The sequence below is a fragment of the Corvus kubaryi genome, unplaced genomic scaffold (assembly GCF_017639235.1).
Source record: "Corvus kubaryi isolate FWS band 111438036 unplaced genomic scaffold, C.kubaryi_AGA036_p1.0 37024, whole genome shotgun sequence".
Lineage (NCBI taxonomy): Eukaryota > Metazoa > Chordata > Aves > Passeriformes > Corvidae > Corvus > Corvus kubaryi.
Window position 1 is genome coordinate 113052 of NW_024581011.1, and position 19060 is coordinate 132111.

The window sequence follows — 19060 nt, forward strand, 5'->3', positions numbered from 1 at the left end:
CAGCACAAGGAGAAGGCAAAGAAATCTCTCCAACACCTTCCCCCCACGCAACAGGGATCACCCAGTATGGATATGAATATGCTGCTAGGAAGAATTTTTCTTGCTTCTTTCCAGTCTTGTGAGATATTTTTCTCTCTCATGGAAGATAGTAGCAGAATTCTATAAACTATGAACACCTGTGACCTTGCAAAACCTTTGTTTATAGTACAGTAGAAAAATATTTGGAGAATGGATATTTTAGGATTTTAGCCAATCACCCCAGGGGCTGCTGATCCTTTGACCAATTAGACTATGAAGAAAAAAGTCTATAAAAAAGTTGTAAAATAATTAAATAAAGGAATCAGGAATCTTGCTGCACAATTCCTGTCTGTTGGATCTTTCTTTTCCTCCCTACCACTGCGGGACACCGTGATAACGCAGAACAGGGTTCACCAGGGCTCTGCCCAATGGGGGTCACTGGGGATCATCCAACGTCGATCCTCCCACGGGGGATGGAGCTGGAGCAGTGCACGAAGCTCTTCCCGCACTCGGGGCACTCGTAGGGCCTCTCCCCGGTGTGGATGTGCTGGTGCAGGACAAAGGTGGAGTTTTGCTTGAAGCCCTTCCCACAGTCAGGGCAGCGGAAAGGCCTCTCCTCTGTGTGAATCCACTGATGCAGGAAGAGATGGGAGCTGCTCCGAAACCTCTTCCCACACTTGGAGCACTTGTAGGGCCTTTCCCTGGCATGGATGCACTGGTATTCCCTCAGGCTGGAGCTCCACCTGAAGCTCTTCCCACTTTCCCAACAGGTGTAGGGCCGTTCCCCAGTGTGGATCTTGCAGTGGTTGATGAGGGTGGACCTCCAACCAAAGATCTTCCCACATTCCATGCAGATGTAGGGCTGTTCCCCTGTGTGGATAACCTGGAGGCAGATCAGGTGGGAGCTCTGGCTGAAGCTCTTCTCACACTCCCCACTGTGGATCCTCTGGTGCTGGATCAGGTCGGAGCTGTAGCTGAAGCCCTTCCCACATTCAAAGCACTTGTGTGTCGCGGTATCCCGCAGTGGTAGGGAGGAGAAGAGAGATCTAACTGGCAGGAATTGTGCAGCAAGATTGATTGATTTAATTATTTTACAAACTCTTTTATAGACTTTTTTTTCATAGTCTAATTGGTCAAAGGATCAGTCACTCCTTGGGGTGATTGGATAAAATCCTAAGACATCCATTGTCAAAGTATTTTTCTACTGTATCATAAACAAAGGTTTTGCAAGGTCACAGGTGTTCATAGTTTATAGAACTCTGCTACTATCTTCCATGAGAGAGAAAAATATCTCACGGGACTAGAAAGAAGCAAGAAAAATTCTTCCTATCAGCATATTTGTATCCACAATTCCCCCTTTTTGTTTGGTAAGATAACAATTCTACTAGGTATTAATCCTAAATAGAAATTTACATCAGTTATTAATTCTAAATATGTCCTTAAGGCTTTAACTATCTGACTCCATAACAAGAAATTTAAAGTTCAGTCTCTGCTTGTGGAAGGACCATCTGCCTGATGGTTGACATCCTGGTCATCATCAGAAGAGTCATTAGGCTGATGATCTACATTCTGGTTGCCATTTGCATGTTTGGCGTTCTGGTCATCATTTGGAGGTTGCCTGTTCTGCCTCTGGTGCCATAGGTCAGGGTGAACACATTTTTCAGGTAGCCACCATATCCCAGTATCTGTAGAAATGCAAGCATACCCATGACCCCAAACAATAAGCTCATGTGGGCCTTCCCACTGGTTAGTGAGTAAATTCCATGCCCAGACTTTTGCCCGGGGCAGGTGTGTCTCGCCTGAAGACTGCAATGAAGGAAAATGATTCAGAATAACAGGATTCTTTGAATTTTGTGGTATTGTAAGGTGTCAGGGTCCCTCCCCCCTGCCATGTAGCCCTGGGAGAGGGGCCCTGGGCGGGAGGCACGGGGTTTCCCTGCCCCTGTTCAGCCTCGTTCCCCATTGGTTGTTTTGTGTTCCCCTGCGCGGGGAAGGACCCTCGGGTCCCGTGACTGTAGCAGTTCCTCCGCAACCTCCGGCCATGCGGCTGGAGAAATAAACATCTCTGAAACATCTATCAAGAATCTGTCCATATGTATTTCTTTTCCACGGGACTCCTTGTTTGATACATCGTGTTACAGAATCCCCACTGTAATAGTAAGGTGATTAATTGTATACAAAGCTTTTGCTAGTCAGCTCTGTGGGGTTTCTCCATGCACTCCCCTTTTCTGTTTGTCCAAAACACGCTTCAGGGTACCACGAGCGCGTTCGACAATGGCTTGGCCAGTAGGAGAATGTGGGATACCAAAGGTATGGTCTACACCCCATAGGTGTAAAAACTGCCGCATCTTCTCCGAGGCGTAGGCAGGACCATTATCGGCTTTCACAGAAGCTGGCATGCCCAGGACTGAGAAAGCCAATTTCCAATGGGCAATGACATCACGGCCCTTCTCTCCAGTGTGAGCAGTAGCCCACATAGCTGAGGAGAAAGTGTCAATAGACACGTGCACATATTTAAACCGGCCGAATTCGGGGATGTGCGTTACATCCGTGTAGGAACCCAGAGTGCCAAGAATATTTCTCTGCCTGTTTTTAAGGGTTCTTACCCCCCTGAACAACACTGTTTTAGCTTCAAACCTTGGAAAAAATTACCAGCAGTCAGACAAGAACTAGAAAATACAGTGGTGTGAATTAGGTGATAGACTACTATGTAAGATTGTCACAGGGTGAAAAATTTAGAGGTTTTGGGCTTCTCTTTGTAGTAAATAGGTAAGAGTAAAAAATATCAAAATGGAGGATTGTTGTTCTCTAAACCTTCTTCTCCTTCTTCTACTACTCCATATTCTGCAGTAAAAGTAGAATGAATAGTAGTTTAGAATGACTGGATAGAGAATTCCACAGTTCCTGCCCGTGTTACTGAATAATAGGTAGGAAAGTGAAAATAATGTACGTTTTTAGTAACTATTGGTTAAAATATCTTTAAAAGATTGTTTAAATCTTGATAATAGAGCTCACTCCTGCTTTTCTGTCTTCTATGCTGTACCTGGGTCGTGCTAGTGGCTCTGTTCCTCTGGTAAGACTTAATAACTATCTGGAAGCATTGAAACTCAAGGAAAAGTCTCGGTTTATCTTTGAAACTCCTTGCAAGGACTTTCAGCAAATTCTCTCCCATCAGAAGGGACTTGATTTACGGCACGGTTCAGTGTCACATCCGTTTGCCAAATCTGCAAGGCTTTTAGCCCTCTGGGGTTTACCCCCGCTGGCAAAGGCGCAGCGAGTCCATGACAGTCAGCACAAGCACTGACAATGTTGCGTGCTTCGGTTGGCGTTAAATGAAACTGCTTCTGCAGCGTATGTGCACTTTGATGGAAGAAACCGTGCGATGCCTTGGCTTGTGCAATTCTGTCAGGCTGAGGCCCTACCCACGCAAGGTTGGCCAGCATGTCAGCCCTGGCATTGCCTTCTCTTAGAAAACCTGGTAAATTGGTGTGGCTTCGAATGTGCAGAATGTAATAGGGATGCACTCGAGCCTGAATTGCAGACCACAAGGTTTGCAACAGTGAAAACAGAGTCGCATTGTTCACCTCCTTCAGAAGTGAAAAATCTAAGCGTTGGGTGATATATGCTACATAAGCAGAGTCAGTAACCAAATTCAAAGGTTCCTGTGAGAATCGCTGAAAAGCCATGGTAACAGCCCTTAATTCAACTAACTGAGCAGAGCCTGACTTGTGTTCCTTCAGCACCTGCCATTTCAATCCCTCCTTCCAGGTAACAATGGCTTTCCCAGTTTTCCCTGAACCATCCGTAAAGACGGTGGGTCCTTGCACCGGCACTCGGCTATTTCTCGGCTGCAAGGAAAGTACGGTCGATTTTGCCAACTGCAGTAATTTATGGCTGGGCAGATGGTAAATGATCTGCCCTGAAAAGTTTTGCAGCGTGCTTTGCAAAGGAGCACTATGGATAAGGCTCCACTCAAAGTATTCCTTTGAGATCGGAATGACAATTACAGCAGGATCTGCAGCCATCAGTTGCAAACACTGTTGACGGCATTTGATTATCAGAGAAGCGACCAATTCAAACACTGTGGTCACAGTCCTTTTTGGCTGATGAGGCAAAAAGACCCATTCTAGGATATGCAAAGGATCAGGCCATTGTGCATTCCACTGGCCAATGATACTTGTAGGATGGAGGTCTGGAATAGTAATGAAAACAGTGATAGCAATGGAGGGATCCACTCGATAAACCTGACGAGCGGAAACAGCCCGTTGGACCTCCTGCAGCACTTGTTGCGCTTCCAGAGTCAGCTCCCGAGGTGAATTCAGATCGGGATCCCCTTTTAATGTGTTAAAAAGTGGGGAAAGTTGCTTTGCAGTTAGACCTAAATAAGGTCGTAACCAGTTGATGACACCCAACAGCTTCTGAGCATCATTCAAGGTTTTAATCAAATCCGGGAATTGCACCTCTTGGCGTTGGATAGTTTGGTCCAAAACTTTTACTCCTAAATATTTCCAAGGAGGATGCTGTTGAACTTTCTCTGGAGCTACCTCTAATCCGTAGGCATGCAGAGCAGCGAGCAGCTGAGGCTGTATTCTCAGCAGCTCGTCCCGTGTGGACGCTGCCACCAGGATATCATCCATGTAGTGGTAGCAGCGTGCATCAGGAAACTGCTTGCGAACTCCAGATAAAGCTTGAGCGATATACCACTGACAGATAATTGGGCTGTTCCTCATCCCTTGAGGGAGGACCTTCCATTGGTATCTCTTAGCAGGTTCAGCATTGTTAATGGCAGGCACAGTAAAGGCAAATTTTGGTTTGTCATTAGGATGCAAAGGAATTGTGAAAAAGCAATCCTTCAAATCAATGATCAGGATGTCCCACCCCATAGGAATCATGGTAGGAGAGGGCATGCCAGGCTGCAATGCCCCCATACCTTCCATTACTGCATTAACTTTCCGGAGGTCCTGCAATAATCTCCATTTCCCTGATTTCTTCTTAATCACGAAAACAGGAGTGTTCCAGGGGCTAGTAGATTCAAGGTGCCCCTGTTGTAACTGTTCCTGAACCAGCTGATGAAGGGCATCTAACTTCTCTTTTGGTAGGGACCACTGCGGCTCAAAGATTGGTGTGTTGGTCAGCCACTGCAAAGGCAGAGTAGGATACTGTGTGCCTTTACACACAGTGACCCCTGCTAAAAATTTGTCCCAATCCATACCCCCCAAGCTGCCAACACGTCCCGCCCCCAAAGGTTAAGGGAAGTGGTAGCAACATAAGGCCGAATTGTAGCTGTGTGCCCCTCTGAGTCCTTCACCACCACAGGCCGTTTGCTTAAATAGCTCTGTGTGGTTCCTCCTAATCCTGCGATGGCCGATCCCACTGGGGGTAAAGGCCATGAGGGAGGCCATGCAGAGAAGGAGATGACAGTTACATCAGCACCCGTATCAATCAAACCTCGAAGCTGAGTCCGGGGAGGACGGGCGTTCGGCAGGATCAGGGTACGTGTCATCTGTGGCCTTTGGTCAGAGATGTCTGCAGTCCAGAAGGCCTGCGGAAGTCCCATAGATCCACTGCCGTTATCTTCGTGAGTTTGTTGTTACATCCTGAGGACACAAGACTTAAAAGGCACTAATTTAGCAAGGCAGGTCTTTTCAGGAATAGTGACAGGGGGTTTTTGCGTGGAGACCATAGCACAAATCTGACCTTTAAAGTCAGCATCAGTAACTCCTGAGTGCACTAAGATTCCTTGATGGGCAACGTCAGGTTTTCCCACCAGCATCGCACTGGATCCCTGGGCTAAGGGTCCATATGCGTCCAAGGGAACCTTATAAATACCGCTAGAGTCTAAGACGACTGTGGCTGAGGTATGGATGTCAAAACCGTCTGATCCGTGGGTGCCGTCTGATCCCTGGGTGCCGTCTCTAGGGTGGCTGGGTAGGCCTGTGCCTGTACCTGTGCCACTCTCTGGGGGAGAGACTGCATCGGAGAGCAATTCCCCCTCCTTGCACCCCGGCGGAAGTTTCCTGACAAAGGCCGACCATCGGCATGAGTCTGGGACCTACAATAGTCCGAGCAGTGCCCTGGCCTGCCACACCTCTTGCACTGAGGGATCGGTGTGTTCTCTTTTTGGTTTGGCTTAGGCCGCTTCTGGTTTTTTGTGTGTTTGGGTTGCTTTGGTTCACAATCAGAAGATGCGTGAACAGGCTGCAGGAACACAGCCAAAGCAGACCTTTTCTGGCTTCCATATCCCACCTTAGAGCAGGCTTCGACCACGTCTGTTACCTCAGGATCCCCTGGTAAGGCATCTATAGTTTTTCTGCACTCCTCGTTTGCGTTATCTCTCACTAACTGCCTTAACAACAACTGTCTTAACCCATTATCGTCAGCAGCGACTTTCTCTACAAAAGAGAGGAATGACTCTGATTTCCCTTGAACTATTTCAGTATATTGCTTTCTAGGAGCAGCCATCTCCATGGTTTTCGACAGGGCCGTCATGCCGACGTGTTGAGCTTGCTGTAGGACGCTAGAGGGAAAAGGTACCCTGGAGATTGGGATCAGAGAAGGGACCAGCCCCCATAAGACCATCCGTCCCCACTGCACGTCTGGGGTCCTCAGCTGGGAGCTGCATATTCCCTAATGCAGTCCTGTCGGCCAGCTTTCTCCAGGTAGTCTCAAAAACTGCACATTGTACAGGTTGAAATAGGATTTGACCTAAGTGCCTGATATCAAATGGAGCAAGCAAATCTGTATTTATCACCCTTATTATCTGCATAACCTCAGCAGAACCAAGCCCATGTTGTGCAACCTTGGATTGCAGATCCTGTTCAACCTTCCAAGCAATTACCTCGTGCTTGTCATGCTCCCCGAACTTGGGAGAGCCTTATACACTGGGAAAGCTTGGATCTCCCCTTCTGGGGAGTCACTACCCTCCTGAACTACTGGCACAGCCTCAGGATGCAGTGTAACAGCTTCCCGATTACTCTCAGGATCCTCAAATCTGTTTGGCATTCCCAGTGTTTCCAATAAATTCCAATCGCCCTCCTCCAGAGCCTGCATCTTAAGTGACTCCCAGAAACGATTGTAGTGGGTCGGACGCACTGTCACAGTGCAGTCTGGGAAGGTCCAGGGGCAAGATTGGAGCAGCCTTTTCCTTCGCTGCTCGGCTACAGCGGCTTTACGCCCCAGGGCCGGAACCTCCTCTGCCTCACTGCCTGATGATGAATCGTTGGGTATGAGCAGCTTTGAGGTGCCGTGAACGAACAGAGGTGGGTGGGAGGAAATCGCCTGACCAGAAGAGGAACCGACAGCAGAGGCTGGAGTCAGCTGTGCAGAGGGCTCCACCACAGCTGCTTTCGGGGATGCAATCTCGGGCGGTTTCGGCCGATCCGGCGCTGGGGCTTCTGCGGCCATCCTGTGCTGCGGTCACGCCCGGAGCCACTGCTGGCTGGGGCACGGCCTCCGCGACCACCGCTTCTTTCACTGGTCTCGGCTCCACTGGCAGCTCGGGCGCTGGCACAGTGCCGGTCGCTGACACCACGACCGCCACCGCCGCCACTGTTCCGGGTTCGGATCTTCTGCAGTAGTCACTTCCGGCACTGCTGCTTCCAAGTTCTCTGCATCTCTCACGGGTGGCGCGGGCCCAGTGAGCCCCGTGTGGTGGGGCATCTCCAGCAGCTGCAACAGCTGCTTTTGCAAGCTGAGCAGCTCCGCCAGCTGCCATGATACATTTGGCAGCTCTGTCAACAAAGGCAGATGCCATATTAAAAGGTCGACTGCTTGGTTCTGAGCTTGCGCAGAGCAGTCCGTCACTACAGAGGGCAGTGGGCCACATCCGGCATTCTCGGTGTAGCAGGCACATGCGCAGCGCTGTCTGGCGCTACGCCAGCCAAAGGTGTCCATCCAGGCATTCTCAGCATAGCAGACGCCTGCACAGACAGGCTAGGAGCCGCCATGGGGGTCCAGGATGCAAGCCCACTGAAACGTGGCACTGAAAAAGCAGTGACCGCCACTGAGCTGAAAGGTGGGGCAGGCTGTACACCATCTCACTGCCCACACACCCCCACCAGTTGCTCTGCCAGTGTGGGGTCCTCGGGGGGCATGGGGTCCTGCAGCAGCACATGACGACCCGGTGCAGGCTCTGGGGCATTTGCCGCCCATGGAGCCAGGAGGGATTTTTCAGACTGGCCACCACACACACCTAGAGCCAGGTCAGTGGGGTCTCCTTCGGATATCTCTGTCACTCGCCAATGAAAAGGGCGAGCCAGCTCTGCTGCCACATTTGAACTCTATCAGCAGATTAAACAAACCCCACCACGTGCGTAGTAATTCTAGCACCAGCGGGTCCCCAGATGGGAACTCGTGCCAGAGTGCAGAGCCGAGTTCCTGCCACAGCCCGAAATCCAGGGCAGTGTCTCTGTTCGGGGAGATGCCATGTAGGGCAGCCCAGTCTAATAATTCACAGAGTGAGGTCTCAGAAATGGAGGTGTTCATTAAACCGAAAACACCTCTCCAGACTGATAACACAGCATCGGTTTTTAAGCTGCTGTTCACCATTTTCTCAGTCCCGTCGGACATCCTGGTCTGGGGGCATGGGGGGAACAGCGTACCTCTAGAGAAATGCAGCTTGGCTCAAAGTGTGCAGGACACATTGGGGTTCACCAAATGTTGCGGTATCCCGCAGTGGTAGGGAAGAAAAGAGAGATCCAACAGGCAGGAATTGTGCAGCAAGATTGATTTATTTATTATTTTACAAACTCTTTTATAGACTTTTTTCTTCATAGTCTAATTGGTCAAAGGATCAGCCACTCCCTGGGGTGATTGGCTAGAATCCTAAAACATCCATTGTCAAAATATTTTTCTACTGTACCATAAACAAAGCTTTGCAAGGTCACAGGTGTTCATAGCTTATAGAACTCTATGAATATCTTCCATGAGAGAGAAAAAGAAGCAAGAAAAATTCTTGCTAGCAGCATATTTGTATCCACACTTGTGGGGTTTCTCCCTGGCCTGAGCCTTCTCCACCATCTCCAAGCTCCGGCCAGATCTTCTGCCGCCTTCCCGGAACAGGGTGGATCTTTCCTCCTTGCAGATCCCTGGGCTGGGTTTGCAGCTCCTCCTCATGCAGGATCGCCGGGGCTTTTCCTCCCAGTTGGATTCCTGTGCTGTGGAGCTGCTCAAAACGGCCTCTTCTGTGAGGTTCTGCTGAGGGGATTTGTCCTCCCTGGTCTCCATCTGCAGCTCAGTGCCTGGGGGAGGAAGGACAAGGAGAGGATGGGATTTGCCTCCGTGCCACAGGGAATGGGAAGGAGATCCCCCAGTCCATCCCTGGCAGGACGGCGTCGGCAGCGGGGTTGTCCTGCAGCCGGGGGCGATGCTGGGTTGGGAGATGGAGCAGAAGAGAAGGGGAAAGGGGCAGTGACTTCCTCCTCACCTGCCTGGGTGTCCTGGGACATCTTCCTCTTCTTCACAGACTCTTCCTCCATCTGGCCAAGGCTTGGGAATGATAAATCCTGGTTTCAGGGGAAAAACAATTGGTTAGTGCCTTGGGTTGGGGGTTCCTCCTGCCCAAGTCCATCTCTAGAAGTCATCAGGCATTTTGGATTCATTAAAACCTCCAAGATATTAAGATCCAGACCCAAAAAACTCAAACACAAAGACACAGCCCCAAAACTCCCAAAACCTCAATATTCAGGAAAAACTCCTATGAAGTAGGAAAATTCTGCCCCCCAAAAACCAAACCACCAACATTTAGACAAATAAACTTCAGAAACACCAAGATTTTCTCCCTCACCCCAGAAAATTAGAAAATATCAAGATTCAGCCCAAAAGATCCAGATTCAAATAGAAAACTCCACAATTCCACAAAAAAACCCTCCCGGGAGTTCCCTCTGTCTGGGCTTCTGGGGGTCCCGCATGTTTTTGGGGCTTTCCCTATCCAGGGTTCCTGCATCTCTGGATTACCGAGGGTCCCATGAATCACAGGGGTCTCCCCTTTCCGGGCTCCCCACTTCAGTGTCCAGGGGGTTCCCCTGCTCTCCAGCCTCCCCCTCCCTTCAGGCTGCCGGGGGTGCCCCAGCTCTGGGATTGCCCCTCTCCGCTCTTCCCACTCCGTGGGTCTCGGGCTTCCCCCAAACCTGGCTCTCCCAGGGGGTCCCCAAAACCGGTGTCCCCCTCACACCGTGCCACCACCAGGAGATCGTCACGTGGTACCAGAGCCTGACCCAGGGAGACCAACCCACACGTGGGGGGAGACCCCGCATCCCCCCACCCACAGCCGGGGCTCTGCCGTGAGCCGCCAGCGGGAACCCCCCAAAAAACCCTCCCAGGGACTGCCCAAGGTATTTGGGGCAAGCTTCCCCTCCCCAGTCCCCTGTGGAATGCGGGGGGGGGGGGCGATGCTCCCGGGGCAGGGGGGCTGCAGATACGGGGAGCGCTGGACGCACGTGCTGCCTCCTCTTCCTCCTCCTGTTCCTGCTCCCACTCCTCCTCTATCCCTCCTCTTCCTCCTGCTCCTCCTGCACTTCCTCCTTCTCCTCCTTCCATCCCTTCTCCCCCTCCTCCTTCATCCCTGCTCCTCCACCCCTGCTCCTCCTCCCCCCAGGCCCAGCGCCCACCCTTGGCCCCCTCCCCCCAAACCCATCGCATCCCGTGGGAGGAGCAGGGATGGAGCTGGGGCCGGTCGGGCTGGGGCAGCGCTGGGCTCTTGGCTGCTCCCAGCTGCTGTGGGGGAAGCCAGGAAGGGGAAAAGAGGGAAGATTGTTGTGTGGAGAAAAAAGTTTCAGGTTTGTGGCCCCTCTCAGTGGGGACTTGGACCCCTTTGATCTCACCTCAGAAACCTGGAGATTCTGGAGGGGGAATGCAAAGATGGGTGGGAGATCCCAAGGCATTTTGGGGATAGGGTGAGGGGTTGTGGGAGCCACTTCCTGGGGGAGGAGTCAGGCTGGAGACCCCTGGGCTGGACTCCTGGTCTGGGCATTCCAGCTCCCATTTTCTGTTCTCTTCCTCCCTTTTTCCCACCTCTCTCAGTATTTTCCCGTTGTCCCCATCACACCCCTGAGACACTCATGTTCACCTGAGTCCTGCTAGCCCCCGGACACGTGAGCTCCCAGCACCACCAGTACCACCAGTACGGCCCCAGCTGCCAGCACACGCCCCATGGCCAGCACCGGGCAAGTGCCGCCAGCCCCAAAGCAGCCGTGCTGTGCCGTGGAGGGGTCCCCGCGGCCCTGCCCCACGCGGCACTGGGAGCACCAGTCCGGACCAGTGCAGAGCACGGGTGGGCGGCATCAGAACCCACAAAAGTGGTTCCACCACAAGCCATTTAGACCCCCCCCAACTGCTGGAAAGCATCAGGATCCTCCCAAAAAAGGAGTCACCTCCGCCCCCCAAAATGACCACAAAATCTCCCAAAGCCGTTTATAACCCCCCAAAACTGGTGGAAAGCTGCAGGATCTACCCTAAAATGGGCTCCCCATGTCCTTTCCTGTGGGGCCACACTCCAAATGCAAAAGCCAGGTGTGTCCCCCCTCCCAGTAACACATCCCTCAGGACTGGAGGGTGCCCCAAAACCTCCTCAGGAACTGGATCCCCCAAACCTCTTCATCCCAACATGTGTCTGTGTCATTCCAGACCCCATCCCAGCCATCCTCCCTCTCCCAAATACAGCCTCGTTCTTACGGGGGCAGAGCTGCTTCTGGGGGCATCAGTGAGTGCAGGGGATCCTTTATCCCCCTCGTGCAGCTCCAAGCTGCCGAGGGCAAAGCCCTGGTTTCTAGGGCTGTCCCCTTCCCCCAGATTTGTTGGTTGTAATACCCAAGTGCGGCAACCCCGTGCCCTGTGGCAGCAGCCGTTGTCAGGACACGGCCCCGGGAGCTGCGTTAATGCCCGGCCGTGCCCGGGAGCGACTGAGGGGAGGGGAGTTCATAAGGACCCCCCCGCGCCTCTCGCTGCGCATAAAAAGGTTTTTAATGTATGGGAGCGATTTTCCACGGTTTCTGGGCTCCATGGGGCCGAGGCGGCGGCAGCGGGAGCCGCGGGGCCCGGCCCGTGGGGGCGGCCGGGGGTGAAAAGTGCGCGGCGACCCCAGCGCGGTGCCCGAGGGCTGAGCGGAGCTGGTCGGGAACAACCCCCGGAACCCCCCGGTGCCCGAGGGCTGAGCGGAGCTGCTCGGGAACACCCCGCTCGTCTCCGCCGCTCCAAGCCGCTTTCCCGGCTCCGGCTGCCGCCGCCGCCCGGCCCCGGCGCGGTCCCGCGGGGTCGCCGCTCGAGGCGCAGCTGGAGGGGCTCGATCCGGGCCGCGCCCCGCCCGTCCCTCGCTGCGGCTCCTTCAGTGACACTCCAGAAGCCCCAACTCCCCCCGGCTGCGGCTCTTTCGGTGACACGGGGTGGCCGAGAGCCCCCGGTGCTGCCCCGACGGTCCCTCGGTGCGGCTCTTTCAGTCACGGGCAGCGGCCACTCCCGGTGCGGGTTTCTTTTCTCATTTTTTTTTATTCTGTTCTCTAGAGTTTATTTTATTCCCACCTCCCATCCCACGCCCCTCCGGTGCGGCTCTTTCCCCGCTGCCGCTGCTCTCCGCTCTCTCGGTGCAGCTCTTCAGTGACACGGGCCGGCGGGGACTCCTCGGGCGCCTCTTCCGAGCCCAGGCAGTGCCCATCCCGCCCCGCAGCTCTTCTACCGCCGCCCCGCCAGTCCCTCGGGGCAGCTCTTTTACTGACACGGGGCGCGGAGAGCCCGGGTTGCGGCTCTTTTATTGCATTTTAATCTATTCTCAATGTTTTATTCCATTCACACCTGCCACCCCCTCGGCGCTGCCCTTCTGGCCACACCCGACAGCGCCCGTCCCACCGTGCGGCTCTTCAGTGACACCGGGCGCCGGGGACATCCCGGTGCAGTTTTTTATTCTATTTCACTCTATTCTCTGGATTTTCTTCTATTCACCCCCCACTCGTCCCTCAATGCAGCTCCTTCAGACGCGGGCGGCTCAGAACCCTCGGTGCGGCTCTTTTAACACCGTCTTGCCTCTGGTGCAGCTTCTCTCGCCCCCTCAGACCGCCGTCTCACGGGGCCGCTCCAACAGGGCCCCGCCCGCCGCCGCTCCCCGAGGCCTCCCCCCTGCTCCCCGGGGATCGGACACTGCAGGCAGTTCTTTCTCTTTCTCCTTCTCCTTCTCTTTCTCCTTCTCCTTCTCCTTCTCCTTCTCCTTCTCCTTCTCCTTCTCCTTCTCCTTCTCCTTCTCCTTCTCCTTCTCCTTCTCCTTCTCCTTCTCCTTCTCCTTCTTCTCCTTCTCCTTCTCCTTCTCCTTCTCCTTCTTCTCCTTCTTCTCCTTCTTCTCCTTCTTCTCCTTCTTCTCCTTCTCCTTCTTCTTCATCTTCATCTTCATCTTCTTCTTTGTCTTCTTCTTCTTCGTCTTCGTCTTCATCTTCTTCTTCGTCTTCTTCCTCCTCCTCCTCCTGCCGGGATTCAGCCCCCGCCGCCGCCCGGCTCCTTCTGCCGCTCCTGCCCGGCACGAAGCGGCGGTGCCGCTGACGGGGCCGGAGCGCGGCTGCCCCGCGACTGCCCCGCGCCTCAGGGCCGGGCCGGGGAGTGACCGCACGGCTGGGGAGGGACCCCCCGCTGGCCAGGGCAGGGACTGATCCCACGTGGAGCTCAGCTGTCATCCTGAAATGAAGGAATCGAACGTGGGTGCTGGCACTTCTGTAACCTCAAGCTGTTACTCGATACTCGACGCTTTAGTTCTGGCAACAGGAAGCCCTTAAGCAGCAATGTCTCTCCCAGCCACTGGTTTCTGGCTCAGACCCAGCTCGGAGCTTGGACAAGAAACCCAAAGTCCCAGAAGAAAATGCTCTGCCGTCACTTTTTTTTCATAGTTATATTTTATTTTATACGTGTCTGTGATGACGTATTTAAGAAGGAAATCAAAACCATGCGCAGCTCTCCCGTGGGGTGGCGAGTCGCCGTGGCCAGGGCCATCCCGGCTCCACAAGCGGCCACGTGGCTACTGCCATCTCAGCATGGCCAGCGGCAAGCTTTGCCTGCTTGGCCACCTCTAGCCAGCTGTGCTGTGGGCAGAAGGGCAGGGGCAGCGGCAGTGGCTTCTTTTTTGTGCCCCGCTTGAAGAAAGACATTGAATGGCGCCGGTGCTGCGGTGGCCGGCACCGGACGCGCAGTGGCGGGGGGAGGGGGCTACGTGGCCAGCAGCGGAGGCATGGCGAGCGATTCCCCAACGCAGAATTCGTACGAAATCGGCCTCTCGGCGCTGTGAAGTCCTGCAGAAGTCTTTGAACTGGTGGAATTTGTTGGTAATGGTACTTATGAGCAGCAGTTTTTTCCTTCTTCGAGAAAGAGGAGGAAGTGAGGACACGTGGTGGAAGACAGTGTGGCGGCACCAAGGTCAGTGGAAAGAAAGAGGGGCAGGAGGTGCTCCAAGTGTCAGAGTCGAGATCTCTCTGCAAGCCGTGGTGAGGACTGGGATAAAACAAACTGTCTCCCTATAATTCATGAAGTCCATGGGGGGATGCAGAGATCCTCTTGCAGCCCATGTGCAGAACAGGTGCTTGCACCAGAGCAGGTGGATGCCGGAGGAAGCTGTAATCCAGTGGGAGACCCGAACAGAGAGAGAGGGCCTTTTCTTCCAGAGATAGAGGAAGAGGGCCCTTGTTCCAGTCTAGAGCAGCTTATCCTTAAAGACTACACCCCATGGACTAAAATGATCCACACTATGCAGTTTTGGGAAGACTGTTTTGCCTGTGGGAGAGACTCACGTTACAGCAGGTCGGGCAGGACTGCTACTCGTGAAATTAGAACCACGCTGGAGAAGTTCATTAAGAACTGTCTCCCGTGGGAAGACCCCACAGCACAGCAGAAGAAAGAGACTCCCCTCCCTAAGCAAACTGAAGAAAGATTTCGAGTGAGGAACTGACCAAAACCCCCACGCCCTGTTTCCCTGCACTGTTGGTGGGAAGGAGGGAGGGGTTGAGGGGAAAAAAGTGTTTTAAAGGCTTATTTTATTCCTCATTATCCTTCTCTGACTGCTAATAATAAATTTACTTTATCCCTTTAAGTTTGAGCCTGCTTAGCCCTTAGAGTGTTTTTTCTTAATCCTTATCTCAACCCATAAGCCCTTCGTTTTTTTCCCCTTCTCTGCTCAGCTGTATCAGAGGACAACGAGTGAATGGTTTTTCGTGGGTGCCTGGTGTTTGGCCAGTGTCAAACCACAACACCAAGGAGATCGATGGACGTAATGAGGAATTTTTGAACTCTTTCCGCTGCTGTTTCCAGAAGGTCCCGGCCGGGTCCTGCTGGGAGGAGCCGGGGGCGGGGAGGGGCCTCAGGGCTTAACTGGGGAGAAAAGTTGAATTGGGGCAAGGAAACTTTAATGGTGGGGAGAAAATGTGAACGGAGGGGATTTGAATGGGAGGGGATGATTTGAATTGGGCAGAGAAAATGAAGTGGGGGAGGAGCCCCCCAGCCCTCGGCTGTGCCCCGAAGGTGCTGCCAGCGGTTCCCCTGCTCCCACCCCCCGGGCTGGGGGCGCGGAGCTGCCGCTGCTCCCCGGGAATGCCACGGGATAAAAACTCCACTCAAGCTTTTATGTTCCCAGTCACTCCCAATAAGATCCCAGTTGCCCCCAGCATGGTCCCAGTTGTTCCCAGTCATGCCCTGTATGGTTCCTTTCACTTCTCAGTCCCTCCCAGTAGGAGTCAGGTACGGCCCCAGTCACTTTCAGTATGAACCCAGTCACTCCCACTCAGTCCCTCTATGATGCCTTTTGCCCCCATCATGGTCCCAGTTGCTCCCAGCATGATCCCAGTAACTCGCAGATACTCCCAGTACTATGCCAGTCACTCCATGTGTGACCCTGTCAGTCCCAGCATGATCCCAGTATGACCCCAGCATGGGCCCAGCTGCTCCCTTGTTGCCCCAGTTCTGGTCCCAGTGGGTTCTAGTTCTAGTTTGTCCCAGTCCATCCCAGTCTGTCACATTCTGTCCTGGTCCCTTCCCAGCAGCTGCTGCCATTTCCTGGATCCTGCCCCGTCCAACCTCCAGAGCTGCTGTTGGACGTCCCCCCAGGATGCTGACGGGGGTCAGGGGCTTCGTGCTGGACTTTGTTTTCCTAGGCTGGGGCTCAGCCTCCACCTGTGGGAGAAGGTGAGGGGGGGTCTCTGGGGGGCCATGTCCTCTTGGAGCCTGTGAGCCCCTCTCAGGCCTCCCCCAACCCCGGGGTCACTCCCTTTTCTTTCCCCCGGAGCTCCTGACCCAGCTCGTGCTCCCCCCTGGGAGGGGGCTTTGGGGAACCCCCTTTTTCCTTGGGCCCCCCTGGAATCCCCATTCCTTGGCACTGGGACCCCCCTGCATCTCCTTCCCCAGCTCTGGGACCCCCCTGCACCCCCTGACCCTGCACCAACACCCCCCTGCACCCCCTTTCCAGGTATCCATCTCTCCCAGCCCCTGGATCCCCCTTTTCCCTGACCCCGGGGACCCCCGGACCCCCATTCGCGGCCATCCCAGGGCACCTCAGCCCCAGGCCTCCCTTTGCTGGGAAACCCGAACTGGGCACGGGGCTCTGCAGCCACTCTGGGATTTGTGGTCACCCAAAGGGAGAGGAGAGGAGAGGAGAGGAGAGGAGAGGAGAGGAGAGGAGAGGGAGAAGGAGATTCAGAATCAGGGATTGGACTCACAGCACCCAGTTCCACTCTTCTGGGGTTGGGGACTGCAGGAAAAATTGGATCTGCTGCTCCCAGAGCTTTCCCCGCTTTGGGCCAAACCCAGCGGGTTCCAGGCAGAGTTTGGCCACAGGGCCCGGGAGTTCAGCCCAGCCTGGCACAGGGGTCCTGCAGGGCGTGGGTGTGGAGGGTCCCAGGGGGGTCCAGGGGGATCCAGGGGGGTCCCAGGAGGGGATCCAGGTGAATTCCCTGCTTCCAGTGAGGGATCTGTATTTTAAGAGAGGTGGTTGATGGTGCTGTAAAGGAGCAAACTGCAGAAGAAGTCACAGAGAAGTCATTTAAGCAGGGACTACCCGTGGTTAATTCCTAAAACCAAATAAGTCAGTATTTATTTTGAGGGAAAATGATTTCTAATGGCATTTTGAGGGTCAACAGGATAAATACACAGAAATAAATACAAAGAAAATACAAAGAGGTGAGACAGGAGTGGAGCTCTCTGGACTGATCCTGGGCAGAGCCCGGCCAGACCCTGCATGAATTTGGCTGCCTGAATGCAGCTCTTGCCCGGGCCCCAGGGGTGGCCCCCTCTGGGTGTCTCTCCCAGCACCACAGGGATGCTCCTGCCCCTTCCCTGGTGCCCCAGGGTCCTGCAAGCGCCTTCTGGGGCCACCCAGACACCTCCCTGGGCCTCTGGGGGCCCCGTGGCATGGTGCAGACAGGGATCGAATCAAAGCTTCCTTGGAAGATGGAGGTAGGAGAATATTGCCCACAATCTTCTTTCCAGCTGCCCTCCACGCTCCTGCAAATCCTGCTGGGACACTCAGGCTCTCCATTCCGGGGCTCTGCAGCTCCCGTGCAAACCCATCCATCACTGTGTCCCCTCTCACATGGATATCAAGGAAATGACACAGCAATGTCTAGAAAACCTGAACTTGATTAACTTGACTGCTCTAAAAATCTGCAGCTGGGGGGTAATTGGAAGACTACGGGGTGAGAACCTTATGCCTCCAAAAAGGGTCAAGAGTTTGGAACTGGAACACTCAGGGAAACTTCAGCTTCTGGGGGAAAAGGTGGCTGGGAGCTCTGCGGCTGAGGATGTGGGGCTTCACTAACAATGGGAAAGGAGGGGAGAAGGGGTAAAAGGGGAGGTTTAGGAGCCCTAAATGTGGCGTGAGGGGGGTGGGTCATCCCCAAACTGAGCCAAGGGGAGCAGGGATTTGGGAGGACTATGGGAAAGGGGTGGGAGAGGGGGGATAAAAGGAGGGGGGGCAGTGGGAAAGTGTCCCCACCACTTGAATCCCTGGAGCGATTCTTTGGGGCTTGCGGGGGAGGGGGGATGGATCCGCACTGGAGGGGTCCCCAAGCCCCCTGCCCATCCCTGGGGGGCTCATGGGGGATTCCCCCACCCAACACCCAGTGCTGCAGGGGGCGGGGGGGGGGGGTAAGAAATAAGGGACCGGGTGGGCACAGAGGAGGAGCGGGGGGAGGAAGAGGAAGAAGAGAGGAGGAGGAGCAGCAGGAAGAGGAGGAGCAGGACGAGGAGCCGAAGGAGACGCACGACGTTCGCTGCCCGCTCTCCGCCGCAGCCTCGGGAGCATCGTCTCCCCTACATCCCGCAGGTGAGCGGGGAGGGGAAGTTCGCCCCAAATATATCAGGTGGTCCCTGAGCGGTGCCCAGAGAGGGGAGAACCCCGGGATCCGCGGGACCCCCATCAGCCCAGAGGAAGGGAGACCCCCAGAACCCCAAAGTGGAGAGACCAAAGAGGGGGAAATCCTGGGATGGGTTTTCTGGGCTGAGTCGTGGTCGTTTGGAGATCTTTACAGACACAAAACCCCCAGTGACTTTCTGAGATGGACCTGGGCAGGAGGAACCCCCAGCCCAAGGCGCTCATCCCTTGTTTCTCCCCCCAAATCAGGATTTGTCATTCCCAAGGCGTGGCCAGATGGAGGAGGAGGAAAAGCCCCGGAGATGCCGCACGAGGAGGGGCTGCAAACGCAGCCCAGAGAGATCCAAGGAGGAAAGAGCCCCCCTGTGCCGGGAAGGCGGCCGGAGATCCAGGGGGAGCTCGGAGCTGGGGGAGAAGCCTCAGGGCGGGGAGAAGCCCCACAAGTGCTTGGAATGTGGGAAGAGCTTCAGCACGAGCTCCAGCCTGATCCATCCCTGCAAGATCCACAGTGGGGAACGACCCCGTGAATGTCGGGAATGTGGAAAGAGCTTCAGCATGAGCATGGTCCTGATCGAACACCAGGTGATCCACACAGGGGAACAGTTCTACACCTGCACGGAATGTGGGAAGAGCTTTGGGGGCAGCTCCATCCTGAGAAAGCACCGGCACACCTGCACCGGGGAGAGGCCCTGCGAGTGCCCCGAGTGCGGGAAGAGCTTC

At 54.4% G+C, this 19060-nt stretch overlaps 2 protein-coding genes across 5 annotated transcripts in view; one reads left to right on the forward strand and one right to left on the reverse strand.

Moving 5' to 3' along the window:
* The window catches only part of LOC121660954 (zinc finger protein 883-like), a 64816-nt gene that overhangs the window by 20857 nt on the left and 24899 nt on the right, over positions 1–19060 (forward strand). For all 4 annotated transcript variants that reach the window (XM_042020568.1, XM_042020567.1, XM_042020570.1 and 1 more), the window contains exon 3: positions 4162–4169. In XM_042020568.1, coding sequence (XP_041876502.1) covers positions 4162–4169 — 8 coding nt within the window. The remainder of the gene's footprint in view (positions 1–4161; positions 4170–19060) is intronic.
* On the reverse strand, positions 429–9947 carry LOC121660961 (zinc finger protein 239-like). Its single transcript, XM_042020580.1, has 3 exons — positions 9443–9947; positions 8999–9257; positions 429–1019 (listed from the first exon to the last, which is right to left on the reverse strand). The coding sequence occupies exons 1-3, from the start codon at positions 9492–9494 to the stop codon at positions 464–466; spliced, it is 867 nt and encodes a 288-aa protein (XP_041876514.1). The 5' UTR covers positions 9495–9947; the 3' UTR covers positions 429–463.

What these genes read in the sequence shown, in the direction of transcription:
- LOC121660961 (XM_042020580.1), bottom strand. Translation starts at nt 9,494, where the DNA reads ATGGAGGAAGAGTCTGTGAAGAAGAGGAAGATGTCCCAGGACACCCAG. An exon ending in GTCCCAGGACACCCAGGCAG is followed by an intron (nt 9,258 to 9,442) that starts GTGAGGAGGAAG and finishes TTCCTCCCCCAG; the next exon opens with GCACTGAGCTGCAGATGGAG. An exon ending in GCCAGGGAGAAACCCCACAA is followed by an intron (nt 1,020 to 8,998) that starts GTGTGGATACAA and finishes CGCGACACACAA; the next exon opens with GTGCTTTGAATGTGGGAAGG.